General features: G+C 58.5%; 4 protein-coding genes across 14 annotated transcripts in view; 1 reads left to right on the forward strand and 3 right to left on the reverse strand.

Annotated features, from left to right (window-relative positions):
- The window catches only part of GALNS (galactosamine (N-acetyl)-6-sulfatase), a 43,972-nt gene extending 42,335 nt beyond the window's left edge, over nucleotides 1-1,637 (reverse strand). For 2 of the 4 annotated variants that reach the window (XM_077185195.1, XM_054641021.2), the window contains exon 1: nucleotides 1,471-1,597. Coding sequence is in view for 1 of the 4 variants with exons in the window: in XM_054641020.2 (XP_054496995.1) it covers nucleotides 1,471-1,596 (126 nt within the window). In the remaining 3 variants the exon portion in view is untranslated. Of the gene's footprint in view, nucleotides 1-1,470 lie in introns of all 4 variants that reach the window. The other 2 variants (XM_054641020.2, XM_077185194.1) reach the window with 2 other exon arrangements.
- TRAPPC2L (trafficking protein particle complex subunit 2L) lies at nucleotides 1,609-4,407 on the forward strand. Of its 2 annotated transcripts, none has more exons than XM_054641027.2 (5): nucleotides 1,609-1,732; nucleotides 2,660-2,832; nucleotides 3,235-3,322; nucleotides 3,419-3,498; nucleotides 4,239-4,407. In XM_054641027.2, exons 1-5 carry the CDS (start codon nucleotides 1,700-1,702, stop codon nucleotides 4,282-4,284), a joined length of 420 nt encoding a protein of 139 aa, XP_054497002.1. In that variant the 5' UTR covers nucleotides 1,609-1,699; the 3' UTR covers nucleotides 4,285-4,407. The 2 variants fall into 2 exon arrangements, with proteins under 2 accessions (XP_054497002.1, XP_054497001.2); XM_054641026.2 differs by having other exon boundaries at nucleotides 1,683-1,732; nucleotides 2,480-2,832.
- Nucleotides 4,408-5,033: 626 nt separating this feature from the next.
- On the reverse strand, nucleotides 5,034-9,929 carry PABPN1L (PABPN1 like, cytoplasmic). The gene is made up of 8 exons (XM_077185227.1): nucleotides 9,726-9,929; nucleotides 9,184-9,522; nucleotides 8,962-9,070; nucleotides 8,471-8,535; nucleotides 7,520-7,626; nucleotides 7,358-7,445; nucleotides 7,111-7,253; nucleotides 5,034-6,780 (listed from the first exon to the last, which is right to left on the reverse strand). The coding sequence occupies exons 1-8, from the start codon at nucleotides 9,927-9,929 to the stop codon at nucleotides 6,741-6,743; spliced, it is 1,095 nt and encodes a 364-aa protein (XP_077041342.1). The 3' UTR covers nucleotides 5,034-6,740.
- A 628-nt stretch (nucleotides 9,930-10,557) lies between these two features.
- Nucleotides 10,558-17,493, reverse strand: part of CBFA2T3 (CBFA2/RUNX1 partner transcriptional co-repressor 3) — a 29,092-nt gene continuing 22,156 nt past the window's right edge. For 6 of the 7 annotated variants that reach the window (XM_054641050.2, XM_077184910.1, XM_077184907.1 and 3 more), the window contains 7 exons: nucleotides 16,455-16,636; nucleotides 16,100-16,347; nucleotides 15,915-16,000; nucleotides 15,491-15,689; nucleotides 15,277-15,345; nucleotides 14,909-15,099; nucleotides 10,558-14,405 (listed from right to left, as the gene is read on the reverse strand). In XM_054641050.2, coding sequence (XP_054497025.1) covers nucleotides 14,130-14,405; nucleotides 14,909-15,099; nucleotides 15,277-15,345; nucleotides 15,491-15,689; nucleotides 15,915-16,000; nucleotides 16,100-16,347; nucleotides 16,455-16,636 — 1,251 coding nt within the window. In that variant the 3' untranslated portion in view covers nucleotides 10,558-14,129. The remainder of the gene's footprint in view (nucleotides 14,406-14,908; nucleotides 15,100-15,276; nucleotides 15,346-15,490; nucleotides 15,690-15,914; nucleotides 16,001-16,099; nucleotides 16,348-16,454; nucleotides 16,637-17,493) is intronic. The other variant, XM_077184905.1, reaches the window with a different exon arrangement.

Raw genomic sequence — 17,493 nt, forward strand, 5'->3', positions numbered from 1 at the left:
AACCACCTGGTGCCATCCCCTTGGACAAGGAAATCATTGCAGAGATGGCTTCTGAGTTAAGGAGCAATTAAATGGTTCCCTCTGGGATAAGGGATTAAAATGGATCCAATGGATTCACCCCCAAGTTCTTGATTTTGCTTTATCATCAAGGAAGAAAGACGAAAAGAACCTCACATTGCTCTAATTCCAGAGTCACAGAGGGTGAAGGGAAAAAACCCAGGGAGAGGTGTTTGTAATGAACATATTAAATAAATCAATAGTTCACAGAAGCTGCAGACAGGAAGGAGCCTTGTGCTGTACCAACACTTCCAGAGTGGGAGAACCCCTGTCCCAGAGAGCTTTCCTCTGGAAAATTACAAATGCCAGCCTGGGAGGGGGAAACACTCCTGAATGGAAAACTGAAATCACTGAGCTTGGGAAATACTCTGAGAGTCCAAGCTGTGCCCAGTCCCCACCCTGTCCCCAGCCCAGAGCACTGAGTGCCACCTCCAGTCCTTCCCTGGACACCTCCTGGGCTGGAGACTCCAAACCTGCCTGGGCAGCCCCTGCCAGAGGCTCAGCTGGCTGGAAAAGCAGGGGATTGTCCTGCTCAGGGATGTGGGAACACCATGGAACAATGGGCAGGATAAACTGGCAAAAAGGGAAGGTTTGCCCACCCTCGTGAGCTCCTTGGGTAACTTCAAACAGCAACAAACACATTTCCACCACAAACACACCTGGAAGGGGACAGGAAATTATTAGGAGAGAAGCAAACTGGGTAGATGGCAGCGACCTGAATGTGTTGGAAATGAATATAATTCCTTATCAATGTGGCCAAGGGTGAAAAATTGAAAAGATTTTGAGTTAGAAATAAATCTGTGATAATTTCAGCTCTTTAATCATCTACTGTCATTTTTTCTCTTCCCAGTTCAGAGAGCCATAATGAGTAGAATTACTTTCCTTGTTTAGTTTTTCAGGAGGTCACCAAGCCCCTCCTTGTGATCAACAATCATCTGGGTAGGAAGGGAGCTCTGGAGATCACCCAGCCCAAGGCAGGGACACGTGGGGCAGGTGACACAGGGACACGTCCAGGTGGGTTTGGGATGGCTCCAGACAGGTGACCTCACATCCCTGGGCAGCTGTGCCAGGGCTCTGCCACACTCCATGCGCACAGGCTCTCCCTCGTGTTCAGAGGGAACTTCTCGGGTTTGGTTCGTGGTCGCTGCTGCTCCTCCTGTCCCTGGACACCCCTGGGAACAGCCTGGCACCGTCCTGTGACACCCAGGGGAACGTTTGTACGGATTGATGGCACCCCTGTCAGCCTGCCCTTCCCCGGCCGGACCTGCCCGGCTCCCGGTCCCTTCTCAGCCGGACCCGCCCGGCTCCCGGTCCCCTCTCAGCCGCACAGCGCTCCGGGCCCCGCACACCCGTCCCTCCATGTCACCCCCCCGCGGGACGACACCACCCCGGGCCCCGCGGTGCCGCACTCACGTCGTCCATGAGCAGCAGGACGATGTTGGGGGCGGTGGCGGTGGCGGGGCCCAGCAGGGCCCAGCAGAGCCCCAGCGGGCCCAGGGCCCAGCGCAGGCCCCGCGGCCCCGGCGCCGCGCTCGCCATGGCAACCGGGCCGCGCGCGCCACGTGACCGCGCCGCGCCACGTGACCGCGACACCGCGCGCGCCCCACGTGACCCGGAGGGGCCGGGAAGGGGCGGGGCCAAGATGGCGGTGTGCATCGCCGTGATCGCCAAGGAGGTGCGGACAGCGGGACACGGGGATATGGGACAGCGGGACACGGTGTGCGGGCCGGGGGGACACCGGGACAGAGGGCCCAGATGGCGTCATGAGGCCTGAGTGGGGCCGGGTGGAGCAGCGAGGTTGAACGGGGAGCAGAGGCCTCAGGTTGTGGGGCTGAGGGGAACAGGGGTCAGTGGGGTCTGGGGAGGAGTGAGGGGAAAGAGGCCGGGGCTGTGATTTCGGGGTCTCAGCAGGGCCGGGGCTCCCCAGGGCCGAGGAGGTTGTGGGGTATGGGAGAGGGGAAGGGCAGGATTTCAGGTTGTGGGGTTGAGGGGAACAGGGAGTCAGTGGGGTCTGGGGAATGCTGAGAGGAAAGAGGCCGGGACTGTGGTTTTGGGGTCTGAACAGGGCTGGGGCAGGTTGTGGGGTTGAGGAAAACAGGGGATTAGTGGGGTCTGGGGAAGGGTGAGGGCAGAGGGGCTGGGCCTCAGGTTGTGGAAGAGATCAGTGGGGTGTGGGAAAAGGTGAGGGACTCTGGTTTTAGGGTCTTAGCAGGACTGGGGCTGTGGGGTAGGGGAGAGGGGAATGGGCAGGATCTCGGGTTGTGGGGTCTGGATGGGGGTGAGGGAAGCAGAACAGAGCAGGGGGCAGCCACTGGGGGAAATGGGCTGGGCAGGAGCAGGGCTGGGGCAGCCAGCACAGGCACAGTGCAAGGGTGCTCTGGGCTGCCCTGCTGCATGGACAGAGGGGTTTTCCTTGGGACAGACAGGCACAGGCTCTGCTGGGACAGGAGAGCGCAGAGACCTGAGCCTTGTGTGCTGCCTGTGCAAGTGGTTCTCCTGCCATGGGGACAGCTGTGCTCCAGAGGTGCTGTGCTGGGAACATAAAGGGTTAACCAGCTCTGGCAGCAGCAGTTCCAGGCAGTGTGGCTTGCTCTGCTCCCAGAATTACCCCCTGTACATCCGGAGTGTCCCCACAGAGAACGAGCTGAAGTTCCACTACACCGTGCACACCTCCCTGGACGTGGTGGATGAGAAGATCTCAGCCATGGGCAAAGCCCTGGTGGACCAGAGGGAGCTCTACCTGGGGCTCCTCTACCCCACTGAAGACTACAAGGTGTATCTTTGTCAAGCCTTGGGCCAGGCCATTGTGGGTTTAATTTAATCTCAGAATATCCTGAGCTGGAAGGGATCATCCAGTCCAACCCCACCCTGGGCATCCCTGAGAGCATTGTCCAGAGGTTCCTGGAGCTCTGGCAGCCTCGGGGCCATGCCCATTCCCTGGGGAGCCTGGGCAGTGCCCAGCACCCTTTGAGGGAAGAACCTTTCCCTGATCTCCACCCTAAACCTGCCCTGGCCCAGCTGCAGCCATTCCCTGGGTGCTGTCCCTGTCACAGAGAGAACAGCTCTGTGCCTGCCCCTCATGAGGAGGTTCCCCCATGTTTCCTGTCAGTTTGTCCCTCTGGGCACAGTCCAGCTGCTTTCTGGCTGTGTGGGAGCAGCTCCTTGACCCCTGCCCAGCTATGGCTACGTGACCAACTCCAAGGTGAAGTTTGTCATGGTGGTGGATTCCTCCAACACAGCCCTGAGGGACAACGAGATCCGCAGCGTGAGTGCCCCACAGCACAGCCCCCCTGGCCCTCCCAGCTCCCCAGGACTGCTGAGGAGCCAACAATTGATGGGTTCACCTCTCCTCCCTTTGCAGATGTTCCGGAAGCTGCACAATTCCTACACAGACATCATGTGTAACCCCTTCTACAACCCTGGGGACAGGATCCATTCCAGGTGAGTGGCTTGCCCACAGGGATCTCTGACACCTTCCTGGCATTTTCAGGGCTCCTCTGATGCCACAGGACCAACCTGTGGTTGGCCAGCTCAGGTGTGTGTTCTAGGAGCCTTAATGAGAACGGTGGTGTTGGTTTGGGGCCATTCCTACTCATGAAAAACTGATGGTGTCATAAAAAGTTCTACTGAATTCTCACAGCCTCAGAACTGGGGTTACAAACATTGAGCCAAGAAAATGTATTTTTGGGGGGAGAAAAAACTACCTGAAAATAGAGGTAACAATAGTTGGACTTGATGGTCCTAGAGGTCTTCTGCAAATTTAATAATTGTGAATATTAAAGTGTAGTAAGTAGAACAGGTTAAAGAGTGAACAAGTGCCCTTGTCCAGGGTTTGTCCTTGGGGAGGGACAAACATTCAGCACATGGAATTCCTCACCTGTGAGGGTCAGTGTCCCCCATTCCCATTGTAACCTCACAGGGAATTTCAATAAATTGGGACTTTCTGTGGCCTTGGCAAGAACAACTTTGCAGCCACAGAGCAGCAGCCAGGATAAGACCTGTCCTTACCTCAGCTTAATTAAAAGTCATTAATCCCTCAACAGCTTGTGCTGTAAAGAGGAAAACCTCATGTCCAGCTTACAGAAAGCCAGGCAGAGGCAGGGTGAGAAAGTGGTTTTGTTACAAAAGCTGTGCAGAATGAGCTGCTTCCTTTAATAATCTCTGTTTATTTCCCTCTCCAGGGCTTTTGATACCATGGTGAACTCCATGATGATGCAGGTGTGCTGAAGCCCTTCCCACCCCCCTGGGAAACATTCCCTGTGTGCAGGAGCATGCCTGCAGTGCTGTAAATATTCCATTCTATGTAATAATTTAAATTTGTTCTGTGTAAAATAAACCTGACACCTGCAAGGTTTGCCTGGATTTGTACTCAAGCAAACACAAACCAGTGCTCACAGCCTCATGGCGTGGTTTGGGTGGGAAGGGACATTAAAGCCACCTCATAGGGACATCTTGCACTGTCCCAGGCTGCTCCAAGCCCCCCTGACACAAGAGGAGCTCCAAGGTCCCTTCCAACCCAAACCTTTCCAGGAGTTTCCCTGCCTGGGCGCCTCAGGTTGCTGTTCCCACTTTGCACCTCATCCAGACACACTGCACAGTGGCTCCCAGCCCAGGTAGAGCAGCTGGAATAAACCCACCCAATCCAGGCATGGATTGAGCCATCGGGATTGCACAGCTGCCTGGCTCATCCCATATTCATCTCCATTAACATCTCCTCCCCTGCAGCTCCCTGCTGCTCTAATTACAGACTCCCAAATCAGCAGCAGGTATTTATCTGGAATCAAGCACAAATTGCACTGAAAAGCACCCCAGCTCCATCACTCCTGCTTCAGCAGAGGAGATGCAGGCACACACAGCTCTACTGCAGGCACCTCCTGAGTTCAAAACCACAGAAACCAGCTAAAAATAACAGATCTGCCCAGCCCCAGGGGATCCCAGGAGCCTGGACAAAGCCAGAACTGCACATGAACTTCACACAGCAGGATCATTTATTTTAAAAATAAGTAACAGTTACAAATACTTTCTCAAACAGAACTAAAGTACATTTTATCAGCAACCACCTGGAATATCATGGGAGGTTCAAGCCTCTCCCACCATCTCCACAAGGCACAGCTGTGCACTGTTATCCACAAACATTTTCATTTAAAAAATTTGGCTGTTTTCACTCACAGAGATGGCAGCTCAGTGTTGCCTCTTCCACAAGAGAGTCCAAGCATCCCAAAGTAGTTTTTTATTAAAAAATAACTCTCAAAAATGTATAATCCTATCAAACAGAAGCCCTAGAAAAAGCTGGTTTATAGTCTAAGCCTAAGGGTAGCTCAAACCAAGGTCAGTCTCAGCAGCTCTGAGGACAATATCAACACAACATGAAGAGTTAAGGCCCCAAGCTTTAAAAAAATCTAGAGATCTTAAAGGGGAAAAAAAATCAGTGGGATTTTTAGCCTGGCAATGCCCCTGAGCTGTGAAAAGCTGCTTTAGGAGTCAGGTTGCATCTGCTGCATCTGGGTTAGAGGAATCCTAACCAAGGATCCTGAAAGATTAGAGGGAGAATTACATAATAAAACCCATTTCCATGCAGAACTTCTCCCAGGAATGCTGTCTGCCCGGGTTCCCAGCCTGCCCGTTCTAACACAAAGCTTTTCCTTTAAAAACATGGGGCTGCATAAACACAAATCCAGCAGGAAAGGGAAGAGCCAGGACCCTCAACTTCCCTGGTGCCCAGCTCCTGTGGTGCTCTTTGGTCCTGAGCCTCCAGGAGGGCTCCCACCATCTCCAAATGTGACTCCAGAGCAGGAATGGTGATGGGAATGAAGAGACCAGACCAAACTGCACCAGTGAAGGTGGTTTTGTAATGCTGCTATGCAAGAAATAAAGTCAAGTAAGGAGTTGCCAGCACCCTTTGACCCCTGGAGCTTGGAATAAAAGCAGGAGGGAGGGAAGAGGGGTTTGCTGACAGCTAAAATAAAAAAGAGGAAGGATTTTGTGACACCCAGGTCTTGTTTAACCACCACAGAGATACAGAGGCTCCCAGAGAAACAAGAGATGCTTTTCCCCTGTCCTGGATGTACAAACACAGCGAGCTAAAAACCAGACCCAAAGCACATCAGGCTTCCCAAGAGGAAGGTCACACCCAGGGCTGATGAAGGAAAAGCTCCCCAGCAATCAGATCTGGAGCTGCAACCCAAAACCTGCTCCATGGATTTGGGAAAGGAAACAGTCTTTAGGTTCTTAGAGGAAGAGAAGGAGGAGCATCCAGCTGCTGTAGGAAGAGCTGAGAAGCTTCATGGCCAAGCAGTGGCATGGCAGGCATGCAGTCAGGTAGGAGCCAAACCAAAGCCTCCAGGACAGCCCTTTTCCATGGGATAAGGAGGAGTCTTGATGGTCTGGGAGAGCTCTTCCCTTCCCAGGACAGTGCTCTCTGGAATGAGCCTGTTCTCTGTGCAAACACAGCCCTCTGGGCAGAGCTGAGGTGGGATGAGCTCTCCTGGGTGCTGGCAGCATGGAGCAGATCCCATCTTCCCTCCTGCAGCCCAGCACGGGGCTCACCAGTAATCCTCACGGCCAGGCAGATGGCATTTTTAAAATTAATCTGTTTTTTGGCTTGGGCAGGCATATTTTTAAATCTCTCCAATCCCATCTCCTCATTTTAGTCCCATTGGCATCACCAGGCAGTCCAGCCTCTTCTAGTATGGAAAATACCAAGGCAGCAGCCTTGCCCGACCCCTAGACAGGAACAAAACCAACACCCTGAAGCACAAGGGCAGCACTCCGTGCTCCTTCCCTCACCCTTCCAAGGCCTGGGATCCCCCTTGGCTACACCCCCTAAACTAGGGGAACCTCACAGCCAGGCCCAGCTCTGGGACTGGTCAGGCTGGCAGTGCAATGCCCACCCACCACTCCCCAAATCCTGCAGGGACAGGGTGACAACTCCAACATTGCAGATATTCCTTCCCTCCAGAGCCCTCCTCCATCCTCCCAGCCACACCGGGGTGGGAGGGGCACAGCAAAGCCCCTCCTGCTGCACACCTGAGGAGCCCCCACAGCCAGACTCACCTGTAGGTCCTTCCCCTCACCCGGGGCTGCTGCCCATAGGGGCCCCCCCAGCGGCCCAGCCCGCCCCGGGCGTGGAAGCAGCCCCGGTAGCCACCGCGGTCCGTGCTGCTGATGCCGGGCATGTTGGTCCTCTTGGGCAGCACCTGCAGGGTGGGGAGGGGCTGCTGGAGCTGGGCTTTGGCCCAGCCCCAGGCAGGCAGGGCTGGGAAAGGTGGGAAGAACCCCCCAGGGCCCTCCCAGCTCTCACCTTGATGACACGGCCCCTGAAGATGCTCTCGTCCAGCTCCACCGCAGCCTTCACGGAGCTCTGCTCCTCGAACTCGATGTAGGCATAGCTGTGGGCAACGGTGTGAGCAGAGCCCCAGGGACACCCTGCAGACCCCCAGCCCCCCCTGCACACTGCACTGACCCTTTGGGGTGGCCCGAGAACTTGTCACAGAGGATGGTGACGCGGTTGATCTGCCCACAGCTGTTGAAGTGAGACTCCAGCTCTTCTGCTGTGCCCCCGTAATCCACCTGCAATGACAGCCCCAGCCCTCAACTCTCTGGTCTCTGATGCCTTGGAGTTTAGGTTTTCTATTTTTCAGGTTCTCTGCTGCCTGGTGCGTAACTCTGAAACTTCCTATGAGGTGTTAGTAGGGTCCCCTCACAGGGTGGTTGGACAAAACAATCCCTTCCCAGCTGGAGAATCAAGGACAACCTTTCCCATAATGCACAAACAGCTGTGAAGGGAAGGGAGCAAGGCAGGGGCTTGAGACTTCATGATCTGGAGCTGTAATTGGGCAACTGAACCCAATGTGTAGATGAACCAAAACTTATAAAAGTGTAAAAACTTGTGAGTGGGATCCATCTTGGATTCAGCCTGGGTGTAGCCTTGGCCAGGCTCTTGTGCTGCCCAAGGTGTGTCCTTTAAAGGCCTTTCAGTAAATACCTCTATTGTCCATTTAGCTCTGTCTGGTCTCTGTTCCAGACCAGCCTCTCAAGGCAGTAGATCCAGCAGGGGAGGCAAAGGGCCCAGCTGGCCCCACTCACCCCCCCAGCACAGCTCAGCCCCTGCTGAGGGTCAGGGGACCCTCCCAGCTCTGAGTGCTCCCACCTGGAACACAAACCCAACAGACAACCTGCCCTGTATTGAAGGAACAAGCAACACCACACAACCCACAGCTTCCAGGGGGCTTTTTGGGGAGCTGACACCTGCAACAGATGAGCTACAAGTGGCAGATAATGAGCCACGTTCCCAGGCTGGGCTGGGCAGAGGAGAAACACCTGGGATGGGAACAGCCAGGCTTTGGGGAGGGGCAGATCCACACCAGGGATTTGGGACACACCCAGCTGGGCACTGAGCAGGGCTCCCACTTACATTGCCCACGTAGATGGAACGCTGGTCAGCCTCCATCTTCTCCTTGGTTGTCAGTGGGAAGAGAGCTGTGGAGAGGAGGGATTTGTCATGGACAGAGGGACATCTGTCTGTTCCCAGCACAGCCAGCCCTGAGCTCCTCAGATCCCTGGTCACAGCCAGGTGTATCCAAACCCTCACATTGCTGCCTCCTCCTCCACCCCATTGCCCCTTTTCTTTTCACTGTGACTCCTCTACTGGGGCTGTTGGTACTAAACTCAATTACTTGATTGAATTAAATGCAATTAAATTAATTTACTACATCTGGGCTCACACAGGTAGGAGGTTAGAGCTGATAGAAGGTGCATTAGCAGGCTTGAACTCCCCTCACCCACCTTATGTGTCCAGTCCCAGCTGCCCAGAGAGGCACAGCCAAATACTCTGGCTCCAATTGTCACCCTGTGCCCCAGAGGTGTCCCTGGGGAGGGACAAAAGCACCCTGTGACAACCCATACCTGCTTCTGAGCTCATGAACAGGTGATTCTCAGCTTCCAGCTGCAGCTCCTTCAGCCTCTCATCCTCCTTCTCGATTTCCCGCAGTTTGGCTTTGATGGCCTCCAGCTCCTGAATCCCAAACCAAGAATTTCAGAGGCAGCACTCGGAGCAGGGACACCCCAGGTGTAAAAAGGTGCCCCTTTCCTTTGGAAAGCTGGTTTCCCATCCAGGCAGGCACTCACCGGGTCCTGAACATCCTGCTCCTCCGTGCTGTTCCCCTCCTGGGGGCTCGGCTCTGAGCCATCATCTGCCGCCTTGCACACGGCTGCCACCTCGGCCACATCCCAGGGCGCCGCCTCCGCTTGCAGGGACGGTGGGTCCTGCCACCAGATCTCCGAAGTGTCCAGGAAGAGACGACTGGGCAGGAGAGGGGGCAAAAGGGCATTGAACCAACAGCCATTTAACGTCTCAGCCAAAGCACGGCCTCCATCAGGCAGAGGCACGCAGGGAGGGCGTTTCCAGCAGGCGGATGGAGAGGTGACATTAATGCAGCTGCTTCTCTGTGCAGCAAAGCCCCAGGACTGCAAAGCGCAGCCAAAAGGTCCCCGGTGCACACTGAGCCGATTCCCAGCTCACGAGGGCTGCACAGGGAACAGGGAAGCAGCTGCCCCAAAGCGGAAAAGCGGCCAGCGGCACACGGCCGGCGGGTAGGGAAGGGAACGGGCAGGCAGCACACGGCCACCGGCAGCGCTGCAGAGAGCGAGCAGCCGAGGAGGAGCCGCACCCTCCCAACCCCCGAGGGGCGCACGGAGGGACACGCCCTCCCAGCCAGGGGAGCGGAGAGCCGCCCGGGCTGCAGCCCGCGGAGCGGTGCCCGGGCATTGCCCGGCAGTGCCCAGCCGTGCCCCGGAGCGCTGCCCGGAGCGGTGCCCGTCCGGAGGCCCCGCGGCCCCGAGCCCCGCACGCACCGAGCCCGGCCCCCGAACATTGCTGCGCGCGGCCCGCGCGAGCGGCGACCACGTGCGGCTCTCCCGCCACCACGAGCGGGGCTCGCGCCCGCGCGCCACTTTTCACACATCAGCGGCCAATCAGGGCGGGGCGCGCGCCCAGGCCACGCCCCCAATCCCCCCCCCTCCCAGCCGGCGAGGGACGGTCCCGGGTGCGCGGGTTCGAGACCCGGCAGCGCCGTTCAGCTGGGGCGGATCGAGGTGAGAAAGGGCCCCTCTGCCCCTCCCAGCGCCGTTCAGCTGGGGCGGATCGGGGTGGGCAGGGCCCCTCTGCCCCTCCCAGCGCCGTTCAGCTGGGGCGGATCGGGGTGAGAAAGGGCCCCTCTGTCCCTCCCAGCTCAAGGAGCCCGCTGGTGCGGCCAGCTGGCAGCGCAGGGGAAGCTGGGGGGCTCCCCAAGGGTGGAGCTGCAGCCACAGGTGGGACACATCCCTCTGAGTGCCCCGAGGACACAGCTGAGTTACCCCGCCATGGACTCCTCTCCTTTGCAGTGAGCGGCCCCAGGGCTGTAATGAACCCCCCGAGGCAGGAGTGGGGGCACAGAGTGCAAAGCAATGCCAGGAGTGGGGGATGAGGGCACCCAGCACAAGTCCAAGCTATGGAGCCTCTGGTTGATATTAAATTGTCTTTATTACACAGATACAGAGTTAAGAACAGACATAACCTGAATCATAAAGTTTACATCTTTCACAGGTCAAACATACAGTACACTTAGAGAAAGCGGGGAACAGCAGGGGGGGACAGCATGCCGAAGGAAAGTCCTACCACGTCATCTCTCATCGTGGGCTGGCCCCACGCCTGGCCCGGGCGGGGGGCTCTGCTTTGCAGCCCCCCCGTGCCCCGGTGTCCCCATGCCGGGGCTGCCAGGACAGGGCTCAGCCCCGCACGGGCTCGGGGAAGCGGCCGCCAGGGACGGGGGACACCGGCACCCCCTCCCTGCCGGGCCCTGGCGTTCGGTGACATCGGAGGAGCCCCCGGGGCTGCCACCGCACGGGGGACACCCCATCACAGTGCCTGGGACCGGGGCACACAGTGGCACCTTGTCCCCAGCCTCAGAGCCGCTGGGATGCGGAGGGGGACCCCAGCAGCCCCCGGAGGAGGAGGAGGAGGAGGAGGAAGAGGAGGAGATGCTGCAGGGGGAGTTCGGGGGGCTCTGGCAGTGATGGAGCAAAAGCCAGGCAGGCGTGGGACCCCTGCTCCAGCCTCGCCGGGACGCGGCACTTTGGTTTCAGCTGGGATTTTGGGTTGGGAACGAGAGGACGGGGCTGGAGAGGGGACCCCGAGAGAGCCACGTCCCTCCTGCCACCTCCCAGCCTGGTGCCCCAGCAGCGCCCTGGGCTCTGCCTCCCCGCGGGCACGGGCACCTGGACACGCTGTCCCCGTGTCCCCAACGCCGTCCCCTGCCCCAGCCGCGACCGGAGCAGGACACCGGGAGCTGTGAGCAGCCACGGGGACCTGCCGTGGCACCGCGTGTCCCCAGGCTGCCCCACAGCCCCCGCCCCGGCCAGGCTGTGCCAGCGCCACGCTGCCACCTCCGAGGTGCCACCAAGGGAGGGGCACACAGCACGTGGCACACGTCCCTTGGTCCCCACCGCCACCATTTCGGAGCAAACCCCCAGGGAAGCCCCCACAGCATCACCGCAGCCCCGCGGCCGCTCCATCCTCCCCGCAGCACAATTTTTTTTTAAATTTTTTTTTAATTTTTTTTTTTTTTTTTTTTTTTGGGAAATCTGACATTTAAAGCTGTCGTTCTGGTTTGGCCGCCCGTCACCGCCGTGCCCTCCCTCCCCTCCCCTCGGCTTTTGGTTTCAATGCAAGGTTCTGTAGGGTAGTTTTATTCTTAATTAAAATTTTAAAAAAAAATCATAATAATTAAAAAAAAAAAAAAAAAAAAAAAAAAAAAAAAAAAAAGCAAACCAGCAGGGAGTGGAGTGGAAAGGAGAGCAGACCCTGGGGAAGGGATCTCGCCCCCGGTTTCCCGGCGAGGTGGAGGTAGAGAGGCAGAGCCCCGGCAGGAGCGGGGCCGGGGGCGGGCGGGGACAGGCGGGGACGCGGCGGGGACGGGCCGGACACCCGGGCGAGCAGGGGCATCTGCAATACTCTTATATATTACCTCTTCTCAGGAAACGTAAGAAAAATAGACAATATTACATATGTCACACCATAAATAAAGTGAACAGTCACGGGAGGGGCACCCGGTGAAGCTCCCAGGGCTGGGGAGGGGCATAGAAACACCCAGGGGGTGCACCGAGGTCTTGGGGGGCACAGAAACGTCCCCGAGCTTGGGCCAAGACCTTGGGGTGCACAGGAAACCCCTGGGGGGATGCACCAAGACCTTGGGGTGCACAGAACCTTCCCAGGAGGATGCACCAAGACCTTGGGGTGCAGAGAAACCTCCTGGGGGGATGCACCGAGACCTCAGAACAACAACCCTGGGAGGATTCAGAGAGATCTCGGGGTGCACAGAAACCCCCCAGGGTCTCAGGGTGCACAGAACTCATCCAAGGTGATGCACCAAGATTTTGGGGTGCACAGAGCCCTCCCAGGGATGCACCAAGGCCTTGCGGTGCACAGAACGCCCAGCAGGGCTGGGTGACAGAGGCACAGGGCCAGCGACATCGCCCTTGGCGTGTCCCAAGCTCTGCTGTGGCCCAGCCCAGCCCCGTGACCGGCAGCACAACCCCGAGCCCGGCCCCGAGCCCTTCCCTCCTCCTCCTCCCCTACGGAAAACACACAGGATGGGTTTTGCAAATGCAGAAAAACTACAGCTCCTCTCGATGCCAGGCCTGCTCCGGCCAGCGCCACGGCTCCACGCTTCCTCCTCATCCTTTATTTGGCAAATGTCTCTCATTATTATCACTAGCATTATTATTATTATTATTATGGTTCATTTTTGGACCTCTGCAGACACTATTTACATTCACATTAGCGCACAGCACTGCTGCCTCCGCTCGGAGCCCGGGCTTCCCCTATTGCACTTCCTCCTCCGTGCCGCTCCAGCGAGGCGAGAATCCCAATGATCCACATTGTCCTTGGCCAGGAAGGCGGCAGCGTTCCTTTTCCTTTCCTTTTCCTTTCCTTTTCCTCTTAAAAATCCTTGTGAAACAAATCCAGCGCGGGGTGTGGGAGCAGCCTGGCAGTGAAGGGATGGGGAGTCCCCCAACGGCTTCGGGGAGGGAGAAACCCAAAATCCATCTTTTAAATTCCTTTTTTTTTTAATTTTTTTTTTTATTATTCTCTTTTTTTGTTTTAAATCTCCTTTTTGTTCTCCTTTTGCAGGGCGGTGGCGGGCAGAGGTAGAGATGTGCCAGCTCCGGCTGCGGTTCTCAGCCCCATCTCCCCCTCCCACGCCTTGGGGGTTGGGGTTTTAGTAAAAAAACACTTTTTTTTTTTTTTTTTTGCTTTATTTTAATAGAAATTCTTTAAAGCCCCGGGGGCATGTCCATCCATCCTTGTGGGGAGGGGAAGGAAGCGACAACAGAACGAAACGAACTTTGGCAGTGGAGAGACGTTTGGATCTTCCTTGGTTTTGGATTTCCTTTGGAGCAGAGGTGAGTCTGGTCTGTTCTTGGCTAGCTAGCAAGGTAGTTACAGGTGAGCGTCCGTCACGCGTCGTCTGGTTTTTGGATTTTTCCTTTTTTTTTTTCTTTTTTTTTTTTTCTTTTTTACAATTTCTTACTTAAAGCCAAAGAGTCCGACGTTTTCTTTTTTATTTTCTTTATTTTTTTTACAAAAAAAAAAAAAAAAAGGTAAAAAGAAAAAAAAAATAGGAAGAGAGAGATGAAGAAAAGAAGATTCTTTCCTCCTCCAAGTGAGCCCCTCGGCAGCGCTGATGGGGGATTGGATCGGGCTGGTCTCTCCCCACAGCACTGCTTGGTGATGCTGGAGCCAAATCCCTCATCCAAAGAGCAAAAAAAGAAAAACAAAAACAGCCAAAAAACCCAAAAAATCCCAAACCACAATCCCCCAACCGATAGAAAACCAACCGAAAAAAAGCCAAAACAAAGACTGAAGAAAGAACAGAGACCGGTATTTGCCTTAACTCCACTTAAAGCCCAGTTTGAGGATCCGTGAGGATAAGTTGTGAGAGCTAGAGAGGTCGTTTCGGAGGTCACACGAGTCAGGTAGCTGAGGAAATTGCACGGGGTGCAGTCAGTCCGTGGCTCTGGCAGCCCGAGGGTGCTCAGCGGGACGCGCTGTCCAGCGGCGCCGGCGTGGCCGGAGTGCCGGCGCGGGACGCGGCCACCGAGCCCGCCTCGCTGGGGCTGCTGGCCACGGCGGGCACCCCGTCGGGCTGGCCCGGCCCGGGGGCGGCGGGGCCCGGCAGCCCCTGCAGAGTCTGCCCGCAGACGTGGTGGTGCTTCTCCCAATCCTTGTGCTGGCAGAAGGAGCCGCAGTAGCGCGCGGTGTTGCAGCCGCTGCACGTCTCGCTCGCCTTGCGCCCGCAGTTCCAGCAGCTCTGCGGGAATGGCAACGTGGCCTCAGCTCTGGAGCGTACACCCCAGGCTGGGCTGTGCACCCTCACCTGGGACTGGGCACTCCATCATCCCAGAGTGTGTACAGCCATCCCAGACTGTGCACATCCATCCCAGAATGTGCACATCCACCCCAGAGTGTGCACATCCACCCCAGACTGTGTATTTCCAGATTAGACCAGGCACATCCATTCTCCCCTATCCTGAACCAGGTCCCCCTAATCCCAGACCATACAACCCTACCCTGGACCATGCACAACATCCCAGAGCATGCCCATCATCCTAGACTGCATCCACACCCATGCACCCCATCATTGCCCACACCGTGCATCCCCATCTCGGTGCAGGAATTCCCCTCTCCTCCCATCCCACAGTGCTGCTGCATGCTCCCATTCCCACCCTCGCACGCAGATGCTGTGACATCTGTGGCATGACAAGCAGGTCCCACACACCAGCACTGCCACCGAGCTGTCCCCAGGGTCCCCACCTCGCTCGAGTCCTCCTGCTGATTGATGACGGTCAGGGCATCCTCGGACGCCTGGCGCTTGGCCTCGGCCAGGGCCCGCTCCATCTTGGCGCGCTCGGTGGTGATCAGCTCGTGGGCTTTGCGCTCAGCGTCCGACACGGCCTTCTGCAGCTCGGACATGGCCTGGCGCTTCACCTCGTTCACGGCTTCTTCTGGAAGGCAGCAGCCGAGCGTGGCCATGGTGGGCCACTGCCCCAGCATCCCCCTTCCCGCTACACCACCCCAAATTGCTCTTGTAGCACAGGAATCCCCGTGAGGGGAGCTGGGGCAGAGCCCTGCTGGCTCAGCACCCTGCCGGGGGCTGTGCCCACCCCACACCCCACACTCACCGGCCTTCCTCCAGATCTCCTCGGGCATGTACCCGGAGAGCGGCCGCGGCGCGAAGTCCCGGTGAGCGTCTGCCAAGGAGAGAGGGGACGCCCTTAGGAGATGCCATCCCCTCGGAACGCCCCTGCCAGCAGCGCCAGACCCCCGGGAGAGCGGCGCGGGCACCGGGAGCGGGCGCAGCCCCCGCACGCAGCCCGCGGCCCCGGGGGTCAGTACCTAACTGGGGAGCCTCGGCGGCGGCCGAGGAGGAGTTGTGGGGGCGTGCCGAGGGGGGGCTGCCTTTCTTCATGTCCTCGGCGTCGCTGTAGCGCCGGATCCAGTGGTTGAGCTCCTCGCGATCGGCCTCCTGGCACCGCCGCAGCACCGTCAGCGATCGCCGCGTCTTCTCCACCATGTCCATGATGCAGTTCAGCAGCTGCGGGGGCAACAGCAGGCATGGGGAGGGGGCTCTGCTGCAGGCAGCCGGGGGGCTCAGTGCCCAGCGCTGGGCAGGGGGATTTGGGCTATGCCAGGCTGTGCCAGCTCCGAGGCGCTGTGCTGGCTGGGGAAGCAGAGGATGCTCAGGAGGAAACCCCCATAAGGGATTGAGGGCAGAGTGGAAGGACACACAGACACAGGATGGGACAAGGACGCTACGTACGTTGTTGAGGTGCTTCCACTCCTCCGCCCACTCCCGGTCCGTGAGCCGGTGGTCGATCACCTCCTCCTGCCGCGTCCCGTGCACGGCTGCGGGGCGAGAGCAGAGCAGGGTCAGCCCCTGCAGGACCCCCTCCCTTTGGGGGTCCCAGCCCCGTTCCCCACGTGCCCGGGGACAGCAGGGCTCACCGGCGGGCCGCGGGCGCTCCCGGGGGTCGGGGTGCCGGTAGGTGTCCCGGTAGTGGTGTGCCATGGCCATGTCCTCCAGGCGGTAGTGCTGGGGCAGGGGGGGGCCGGCGGGGGGGTGCCCCAGCCCGTTTGGGGGGTGGCTCAGCCCGTTGCTGGGGCTGTAGCGCTGCGCTGGGCTCATGGTGCACGGCCGCTTGCTGAGGTGCTCGGGGTGCAGGGGGTCTCGGTCCAAACCGTTCTCTTTGGTCCTGGCCGGAGGAGAGGAGGTTGGTCCCCGCTGGGCCCCCCGGAACAACCTCCCCTTTTCAGGGGTGTGCCCCTGAAGAACCCCGCACGCCCCTCCCCAGGCTGGCACCTGTCTGGCGTCCTCCTCTTGCCGCTCTCGCCCACCTCCAGGAGCAGCTCGGAGGAGTCGATGGGAGAGGAGGCGTTGGCGTCCAGCAGCAGCTGCTCGTGCTGGGCCAGGTACTGGGCCGGGGTCTGCTTGGCCATGCGGGCGCAGTGCAGCAGCTCCCGCTGCAGCAGAGGCAGGTTGGCCTGCAGAGGGGGGGTGACAGTCCAGTCCATGACCCTGCAGCCCCCCCAGAGCAGCCTGGCTGTGCCCCCAGCTCGCCACAGGCAGGGCGTGAGAGGGGGCGCCTTCCCTTTGGGGTCCTGCTCCCTTTCCCCAGGGATGCCAGCAGTGTGCCCAGGGGCCAGATGGGCTTTTGGGGGACGTGTGTGGCAGCCCACAGGGTTAAGACACAGCTTCAACAGAGCCCTCCTCCATCCTGGCAGGGGCTGCAGAGCATCATCCTTGGGCCAGATCGGCCACCTTGGCCACCCTGTCCCCATGACTGCTCCGGGGGGACTGCACCTGTGGGACCCCCAGCCCCTGTGGCACCCACAGCCTTAAGGATCAGCTGTGAACTCCCCTCTCACCCACCCACCGTGTCCCCCCACGGTGCTGCAGCCCCAGGAGCAGCAGAATTAAGCAGCAGAACCCCCTTTTGCCCAGCACTCTGGCTGCCAGCCCTGGATTTTGCCTTAGGCAGCTGAGCCGCAGCCAAATCCCATCTGTGGGACACGTTAGCGCCACAGCCCGAGCTGCAGTTGCGGTGAGCAGGGCCAGACCCTCCCTCCCCTTCCCTTGCCTGGCCGGGGGGGAGCAATCCCACAAAAACAGCAAGTCCCCAGTCTGGGAAGCACGCCGAGCCCGGCTGGTTGCAGTTAGGATAATGAGAAACATCTGGGCCGGGTGGTGGGAACAGCTGGGAGCGGGGTGCCAGGGCGGCCGGCGCGGCCGCTGCGCTCTTGGCACGGGGACAGCGGGGATGGATCCCAGCCTGCCTGGAGCCACAGGGCCACCAGTGCCTGCCAGGGCCTGCCAGTTCACCTTCCCCTGCTCCCACGGA

This window comes from Agelaius phoeniceus, chromosome 12 (genome assembly GCF_051311805.1).
Source record: "Agelaius phoeniceus isolate bAgePho1 chromosome 12, bAgePho1.hap1, whole genome shotgun sequence".
Classification (NCBI taxonomy): domain Eukaryota; kingdom Metazoa; phylum Chordata; class Aves; order Passeriformes; family Icteridae; genus Agelaius; species Agelaius phoeniceus.

Coding starts and splice junctions, on each gene's coding strand:
- TRAPPC2L (XM_054641026.2), top strand. CDS start 1,700: ATGGCGGTGTGCATCGCCGTGATCGCCAAGGAG. Junction 1,733..2,479: donor TCGCCGTGATCGCCAAGGAG/GTGCGGACAGCG, acceptor TCCTTGGGACAG/ACAGGCACAGGCTCTGCTGG. Junction 3,499..4,238: donor GGGGACAGGATCCATTCCAG/GTGAGTGGCTTG, acceptor TTCCCTCTCCAG/GGCTTTTGATACCATGGTGA.
- PABPN1L (XM_077185227.1), bottom strand. CDS start 9,929: ATGTTCGGGGGCCGGGCTCGGTGCGTGCGGGGCTCGGGGCCGCGGGGC. Junction 9,071..9,183: donor AGCAGGATGTTCAGGACCCG/GTGAGTGCCTGC, acceptor TTTGGGATTCAG/GAGCTGGAGGCCATCAAAGC. Junction 8,536..8,961: donor GTTCATGAGCTCAGAAGCAG/GTATGGGTTGTC, acceptor TCCTCTCCACAG/CTCTCTTCCCACTGACAACC.